Genomic DNA, 9131 nt, shown 5'->3' with positions numbered 1-9131 from the left:
AAATTCTCTAACAAACCAAGCACACCCCAAAACATTTACAGTATATGTCTTCACTTCTACTTTCATGAAAACTATGCGTACATTTACATGGATTCTATTAGTTTTAAGTTATTACTATTACAATATAAGAAATTTCATTTGCTTTGAAAAGGTTTTGTTAATTAAATGTTACGCCTGCCTATTTTTTGGGCATACCGTATTGATGGTGTGCCGACTGATTTATATTTAAAAAATAAAAAATTTATTTAATTTAGTCAAATAAATTAAACTATAGTCAAATAGTACATGTAGTTCCTGCATGTTAAAGCTGGTTTTATTATAAATTAATTTTAATGGTGTAAATGTGTAATGTCTCGAGGGGTAGTCATTCGTGCTGCATAACAGCATAAGTCGATGTAGAAGATATGTTTATACAAAGATTAACAATTATATAACTCTTGTAAACGAACATTTAGAGAAATAATTACAAATTACAATATCAGATGTAAAACGACCATAAGCAACAAGGCATATCTGCACTCCGCCGCATGGATTGCCTCTGTACCATTCACCATCTTTCACCACTTTTCTAGTGTGGGTGAAAACCGCTCGTCATCCCAACATTTTCCTGTTGAATTTTAACACTTTGTCTTGAGCACTAGAGCACTTGAGAAGACAAGCTTACACAATCTGGTTCAACCACTTGCATCGAAACACTATTTACATAACATAAACACCAAGTTCCCCACTCCTTCCTCTTTATTTTTTGTTTTATTCACTTAAATTCAATACATGCACTTGAATATATACATACCAGAATGACAAATTAATCAACCACTGGCAATATCATCATTTATTTACCACCAGCAGTAACACTCAATATATTCAATTCAATATGCTGTTTACCATTGTTCTGTGGGTGAACAATGAAATTTGCACGTGCCTCTTCAGAAGAACGGTCATCAACTACACGAGATACAGATATAGAACTGATCATAGGTTCATCTTGCTGCTCTTCTGAAACAATTTCCCATTCCTCTTTGAGTGAAGTTACTTCTCTGCCCTTGTTGTCACTGTGCTGTTCAATCTCAAATAAAGTTGGTAGGATTACGTAATCGTTTACAGGGTTGTAGAAAGGATCGTGATCCGCCTTCAGCCAATGCTTGACTATCCGGAAGAGGTGCTTGTCACATAGGATCCCTCTGTGTTCGCCTGGAATGCCAACCCTAGCTTCTGCATCCAGCCCATCAGCCTGTTTCAATAAAAACTTAGTGTTAATAGCTTTCAGGTCCAGAGGAGCAAAATAAGCAGGTTGGATAACAGCCAACAGGTCAGAACATGGCATTTGATACAACTCAAAATGGGTTCAAGTTCAGGTCACCTATAACAATTTGTCCAAAAAGGTTTCATATTTATAATAAGTGTATAACAATGATATCATTTAAATAAAAACCTAACTTTCTAAATCAGACAACTAAGAGGGTCAACACAAAGAAAAAACACTTTGGTCAACCCTTGAGTCCTTTACCTGTTCAGAGATTAAACATAACCTGGATCAATCCATACATGAATATACAAGTCAAAATCACCGCCTCTATTGGGTACCATTTGCATGGTATCCACACAACGGTATGAGAAATAGTTTATGACGAGCATTTTTAAGGCAATTTTCAGTAATTTCCAGTGACTCAGAGGATCTCTGGTAGCTACTGCGTCCATGATGGCTGGTGGTTGACAACGGTGTTGGTTGGCAGCAATGGTGTAAGAGAGGTGAAACATGGGTGATTGTCCCATACTTATTCGGTGATAACATAGATAAATGTGTCAACTTGTTATTATGATTGGTATAGTAGGATCTTAATATTGGAGCTGAACTGGAGAGAGTGCTAAATGCTTCATATAAAATAGCACAAAAGTATTAAATATTCTTCTATAAGCTTGCTTTAAAAGGAAATAAAAAACTGCACCCAACTCAACAAGGGATAAGCAAAAAATCATGAAGTAACTTCAAAAAAGAACTCAAATTACTTTTTACAGCCCACTTTGCACATGGACAACCGATAAGCAATAAACAGCACCCCAGTCAACAAGGGGAAACATAAAATCATAAATGTGTTCTTAGATTATTTTATGGAAAACGAATTTAAGAAATTTTCAGCATATAGAAATTTCTTTCATCCATATTTTGACCAGTGCAAAAAGGAACGCATCATTAACAATAATTTGATGTAAAAAAAGAACTCGGGGTGCTTTTAAAGTCCATTATGCACATAGACAAATAATAACCCACTTAAACTTTGCAAGGTTTTGTTGGCATAAAGCAAAATGGCATCTAATAGCACAATGTGCCAAGAAAACATGAAATGAAAGCAAAATAAAAGAAAGAGCAAAAATTAAATGAAAAAAGAAACCGTAAAACAATTATGGAAACAATCACTAACTGACTAACACTAGACAAATATGAAAAAGTCATTGCATCATTATAACTACCTAATGTGAAAAATGTTGGAGATGGTAAAATACCTTCGCAGATTCTACAGGTACAGTCCCATCACCGTCAACATTAATATAAGTTGCCTGTAGACAAAAAAAAAAAAGTATTTATAAATAGGTACGATCAAGAAAGTGTATTACTTATAATGGAGAGAGGATGAACTAATACAGTCCAGGTTGATAATAAGCTAATTGTGACAATTTAGGCAGATTTATAATCGAAAAGGTGCCTCCAACTGGACAAATGGATGGATTTGAATACTAATTTGCCTCTAACTGCTCAAATGGGTGAAATTGAAGAGGTAAAACAGTTAAAACTTAAATAGGTTGGATGGGTCAAATAGTATCCAAAACGTATTAATATGCAGAAAGCATCATAAACTGTTTTATTTCTAAATTTAGATTCTTATGGTAATACTCCGTAAAAGTTTTCTTAATCGCGCACACAATATTGCCTGTTAAACTCAAAAAATTAGACAACATAGAGTCCGCAGATCAAACCGGCATGTTTCATCGAATTTAAAATCTACATACATTGACCTAAAACCGTTTTGACCTGTTACCTAAACCACTCATTTGTCAGTTTTAAACTTCTAATAGCAACATATATTACCCTGAGTAGGAAGGGTTAGTAGTAATTTTAAAAGTTTTCAGATAAAGAAACATTACATCTAGGAATGGTAGTTCCTGTAGGTCTAGGACAGGTGAATCCGCACTCCCGTAACTGCGCAGCATACAGAATAGAGGTTATTTATGCTTCATAAGAACCAAGATTACAATTTTTATTTTAGGGGTAGTAACGTTTTAATCACTTATGTTTGACCCACTATGGTTATAACCACTTAACTTATTGTTTGAAATTTGAATGATAAAATCTATAAGTTTAGCTAAGTTGATGTTTTAACTTTTTAAGTTTTAACCCCTTGAAATATGTTTAAAATGTTATGATCCTAAAGCTTCGTCGCTTTAATGTTTTAACTCCTTAACTTTAGTTAGGTTAATCTATTAAACTCTTTTAACGAGTTTTAGATCGAGGCTTATTAGGATTAAACACTAAATCAACTAAAGTTAAAGATTTTTATCATTCAAATAAAAAGTCAGGTGGTATATACATCAACTTAATTATACTTAAAAATTTTAGCATTCAAAAAGTAAGCTACATGATTAAAAAGTCAGGTGGTATATACATTAGCTTATTTTATTAATCTACATATATCTATTGGAAAGAAAAGAGGGGCTGTGGGATTTTAAAAAGGAGAATAACACATACCATACACTCTGAGGAGTGTCAAGACCAGTGCCATAAACATTATAGAATTTAACAGTTGGTGGAAGTTTCGCTGAAGACAAGACCTCTCTTGTTTTATTAGCCCATTGCAATATTTCCTTGTTGAATGGCAGAGGGATATCCACTCCACCATAGCTCAGCTGTGATAAGACCCGATAAAACTTTTTAGGGATACAACTAAAATTTCCCCCAACTGTCCCCAACATCAATCAAATTCAAATAATTTTTGGATCTTTTAAGTATCTTATTTTGATGCTTGGATTCACAATCATCACCTTCGAAACATGCATTAAAAAGCGAGTGCTCACCTCATTAACTGAAAGAGCTTGAGTGAAGATTGAAACGGCATCCATTGGGGTGAATGTCTCAAGCATAGGAGCAGAGTTTCCATTACCATCTTGAATCTGCTTCCAAATTTGTAACAGAGGAACATGTTCCCATTCGTAGTCCAGACAGGCCATCAATTCGTATATGGATGGACATTCAATCAACTGCGAATGTGTGCCCATGTTAGCAATTTTAGCAGCAAAACATTATTATTGCTTTTTCATATATATAATATTAACTTTTGGTTCACTTTAAACGCAACTGTTTGTTATAATGAATATATAAATTACATACCAGCTGATGCATACTCCACTTGGACACGAAGAAGTATGCCTCCCACCCAGATACAAATGACATCCCATTCAATAAGGTAGATGTCACATACCCAGGCGCACCTGTTTGTATTTTAAGTAATTACATCATTGTTGTTAAAAAAATTATACAAAGGTAATCCGAGTTCAATAAATAGAAAAAATAGACATTTTCTCAACAAATTTTGCTGGTCAGTTTGAGCTTTCAAGGTTTAGGAAGACGAGATCCTTAATTTCAAAATGACTGCTTCGTATGATTCCTTACCCTGAAATGGTGCAGCAATTGCTATCCAACTCTTCACATATTTTTCAAAAATCTGCATCACGGTATCTTAAATTAATCGTCTAAGACATTTATAGAAATTAATTCAGTCACGTATAAAAGGACATCAAGAGAACAATAACATACATCATTGTGCAGGTTCATAAAACATTTGACAAGTAGTCCACCCATTGAATGAGTAATCACATTTATCTTTTTCCCACCAGAAGCAGTATAAATTGCTTCCAGCTTTGCAGCAAGACGATCCATCGTTTCCTTAAGTCTGAAATATGGAAACAAAGGATGGGTTAACATGAATTACACCGTATTGGTTCAATAAGAGTTCAGTAGCATCATATGGGACTGCATGAATATCTTGAAGAGTGCAGATGAATGTCTGGAACTTCAACTAAAGCGCTGGGATGCTGGTGAATAAGTCTATGTAGATCTACAGATCTGCTAAATGGATACCCATGGATTGCCATTTTATAGACCATATCAAAAATTACCCATTTGCTACCTCTAAAATACATACTCAAACATTGCACTCATCAGATACTTGAAAGAGAACAAATAGGTTGTCATTGGTATACATTGAAGTTACCAATCAAGCTTTATGAATTCTAGCAGCTTTTCCGACAGTGGTGGTGTATGAGAGAGGGAAGGCGATGTGCCATATTGTAATACTAATAGATAGCGTTGAATCTTTCATGTTATGTTTTCTTTATCTGAAAGAATACTTAGGGTTTATTTTGGTGAGGTGGGGGGTCCTTTTACGCAATTGAACATCTCAGTACTGTTGAGTTTGAATGTGTTATACTGTACATATAGATCGCATATGATCTTGTTAACAACGTAACAAAATTTTGAACCTTGTTACAGAATGGCCCCATTTATAACATATATATTTATACACTTTATGAACAACAAACTCTTGACCTATCTGATAATAATGGATATTGTTAAGACGATTATTGATTGCAAGAGCTGTATTTACTACAACTTCACATGGCGTTGGAGCATAGAGCAGTGTTACCTGTTACTTTGCCGGAAATCATATCCAAACCCAAAAAGTGTTTTTCCTTCTTGGTATCCCCAGCTAGTAAATTCTGTTATCATCTCATGGAAATAGCATACATTATCACGCCCAATGATCTGCCATATAAGAGTTCCAATGAGAAACAATTCAAAGATAGATTACTAGAAGTTTTCAATATTATTTATGTCCAAGGTAAAAGCAACCAAAATCTTTCAATGATGGAGCCAAACAAGAAGAAAAGCAGACAATAATCAAAAACAAATTAAGGCACTTTTAAGTCATGGTCATCTGTACAACCAGATTCCATACACCAGACTTAGTAACGGTGTAAAATGCAACAAATCCCAGACCTGCCTTTGAATTTTGGAGTGTCAAAGCACCCATAGCAGCCTACACATTGTATTACATGTTATGCAATTATTTATTCTTGTTTACTGCAAACAACTCTCCTGTTAATTGGCTATTGAACATACACAAAGACTCTGCCATACAATTAAGCCATATTTAAAATCATTATCAGTAAGCAGAAACTTTAACCTTCCCATGCATGGTAATAAAGCAGAACTATTAGCTTGTAAGTAATAATAAAGTTATTTAAGTCTCAATTCAGAGTCCACATGCATATATAAAGTCAAACAATATCTTGGTTGTAATTTGTAATCGAATCAAAGCTGAGATCAAATTTAGAATTGGCCAACTACTGTTGAACTCAAAGCCGCATAACCGCGTTTTAAATTATAAAAAGCTACGGTTTTTAAATGACAAATCAAGAGACACTCAGACATTTCAGCCTGTCCAGGTCAGGACGTGAGCCCACAATCATAGATATTCGCAACATTTTCTTTACTGCGAACTTTTGGATCACAAAATTCACATACATCTCGTCATAACTCGATTAACAGAAAGAAACTAAGTGTGCAAGGGACCAAACAATCCATTCTACATGACTACATCAACTGTACCAAAACTAGAATATGATAGGTACAAAGTGAAACAGATGTAAAGTTAAATCTTGGAAGACGCACCATATCAGGATCCAAGCAATCAATTGCGTAGAGGCCATCTCTGTCCTCGGGAACAACAATGCTGATGTTAGGATCCAAAGACACAGTTTTACCTGTTTCCCAATAAAACCAACAAATTTTACACATAATAAAAATAAATACGAGGCACTTCATTCTCTGAGTAGAAAATTTATTAAACGTCATCAGTTGATATCTAAAAGGTGTTTTACATGTGCTGCATTGAAGCTGATTGATTATCTAATTAGGGAAGTCGCTTTGAGTATAACCAACGATTCTTGGAACTAAATTTAACAGGCGATAAATAAAAGGATGTAGTTTAAATTTTATTGAACACTACCAAGGATTGTGATATTTGTGGTGACATTACTTAAAGACTGACAGCTACAGGGTGGTCAGTTTATAGGCTCTGTTATGCAACAAAAAAAAAAAATAGATTGCGAACAAGAAACTAGGAAACTAAAGCACAAGATAATAACAAGGTTATGTACGATAGGTGTGATCACTTTAATCCACAAGGAAGAACCAGAGATTTCTTATTAGATATCTGAAAATATTACAATGTTGGAACGCTAAATTCTCACTTTCATAACTTTACACTCATTGGCTTTTAAAAGAATAAAAAAAACACAAATTCCTATCACTTCAAAAATGATGTTAAACACAAAACTTGCACAACAAAGGTGTGTCACAAAGGATTTTATGACGAAATTTAAAAGTGTTTGATGAGTCTTTTATGATGGTTTCAGAGTGTCTGTTTACCTAGTTATAAATCTCAACTCTAATAATGGTAACCATTAGTTGAAGTTGCAATAATCACTTTAAAACCCCTAACTTCAAACATTAAACAACAGGAAAAATGTTAATAATAGTGATAGCAACATACTTTTCCAGATTCAGAATATTGGTTTTGGCAACAAAACCTTGTTCTTTTCGGTATGCACACATTTATTTAGCCTGCTAAAGCGTAATTTACTAATATAATAAGTTATACCCAGTTATATGGGTGGCATAACAAAATATTTGGCTTTATCCACTCAAATAAAGTTATAATTACTTGAAAGAACACAAAAGGAGATTACTGGAAAATATATCCATATTATTATTAGGATTTCGCTAATGGGCTACTTTTAACATACCAATAACAAGTTCACATAATGTATATAAGAAATAACCGCCCCTAATTATAATTGGGTGTTGCTAGGGATACACCTCCTATCTAAATAAACACCTCCTCCGCCACGTAAAGATCCTTTATTTGGCTATAGGCAACCTTCGGTTTACTGCGAGTTATCAGTATTATCGATTTTGTTATTCATACCGCTTCGGACTATATAAATAACAAGCAATAAAATAATCGCCCATCAGCAAGCTAATTATTATTATTCCTAAAAGAGCAATAATAAGAATAATAAGTTTTAAAAAAAGTACTACCAGACTGAGAATCAAACTGGCACCAAAGGTTGGCACGGAATTCACGATCGGCTTCCCAAATACGAACCCAAACACGTTCTTCTTTACCGGTAGCAGCATCTTTTGCATTCAGGATTGACCCGGCTATCCCTGGTACGAATAACACCGGGTCAAGATTCGGGTCAACATATGGTTCTTCTGATGATGGGTCTTTTAATATCTTTAACCACGCTTCAACTGCTTTCACTAAATCCTCCAACAACACCACCATCTTCTTCTTCTTCTTCAACCTGGAATTGAATTGGATTGTAATCAAGGGAATTATTATTATTATATTAGGGTTGGTGGTTTACGTGTTTAATCGGGATAACGTGGAAGTTTTGATTTATCCGGAGACGATAAGTCAAGGTATGATTAAAGAAAAATTTTAACTTCAACTTATATGGGTTGTTTTGGAACAAAACGTTAACACATAGTGTCAATTTTCAGCAAATTGGCTTTTGTTTAGTTTTCTGAAAATGAAAAGTAGACACGTGTTTTTGTCAAAAACTATTCGTCAAATTACATGGTAGTAGTTAAAAAAAATTAACCAAAATTTGTCAAAATGATCATGACAGAAAATATATAAAAGTAACTGGAAAATAACAAAGTTGCAAGAAAACATAAAAAATGACAGTAATTTTTATAAAATATAAACTTGGGGTCGGGAATTTCGGAAGTCGGATACGTCATGACTGCTAACCCAAAGGTTTATCCCGCCAAGATACGCACCGGATCATCCGAGTCCCATTTTTTACGAACATTTTGTATCATCATCGCACATTTAATGTAACACCAGCAACCTAACTGTTCAACGATATCATCATCGACTAAAACTACTTTTTCCAGCTACCTATTGCTTTAATGGAACAAAATACGGCAACACTACCAAGGAAAAATCTGACAATGCTACCGCTAAGTTAACACTACCGGGCTAATCACAAACACGCAATTAACG

At 34.3% G+C, this 9131-nt stretch overlaps 1 protein-coding gene across 1 annotated transcript; it reads right to left on the bottom strand.

Moving 5' to 3' along the window:
• Positions 1-407: 407 nt before the first annotated feature.
• Positions 408-8555, bottom strand: LOC122587173 (lecithin-cholesterol acyltransferase-like 4). Its single transcript, XM_043759264.1, has 11 exons — positions 8156-8555; positions 6725-6816; positions 5697-5815; positions 4808-4943; positions 4664-4715; positions 4382-4482; positions 4069-4251; positions 3743-3900; positions 3142-3196; positions 2503-2556; positions 408-1231 (listed from the first exon to the last, which is right to left on the bottom strand). Exons 1-11 carry the CDS (start codon positions 8403-8405, stop codon positions 833-835), a joined length of 1599 nt encoding a protein of 532 aa, XP_043615199.1. The 5' UTR covers positions 8406-8555; the 3' UTR covers positions 408-832.
• Positions 8556-9131: the final 576 nt, after the last annotated feature.

This window comes from Erigeron canadensis, chromosome 2 (assembly GCF_010389155.1).
Source record: "Erigeron canadensis isolate Cc75 chromosome 2, C_canadensis_v1, whole genome shotgun sequence".
Classification (NCBI taxonomy): Eukaryota; Viridiplantae; Streptophyta; class Magnoliopsida; order Asterales; family Asteraceae; genus Erigeron; species Erigeron canadensis.
Note: the sequence above shows the minus strand (reverse complement) of the source record. Positions and strands in the feature narration are given on the sequence as shown.

Excerpts from the sequence above, each read along its gene's own strand:
- LOC122587173 (XM_043759264.1), bottom strand. The coding sequence starts at position 8,405 with ATGGTGGTGTTGTTGGAGGATTTAGTGAAAGCAGTTGAAGCGTGGTTA. Across the intron at positions 6,817-8,155 it reads CCAGTTTGATTCTCAGTCTG|GTAAAACTGTGTCTTTGGAT; the intron begins GTAGTACTTTTT and ends ATTGGGAAACAG. Across the intron at positions 4,483-4,663 it reads AATTGCTGCACCATTTCAGG|GTGCGCCTGGGTATGTGACA; the intron begins GTAAGGAATCAT and ends AAATACAAACAG.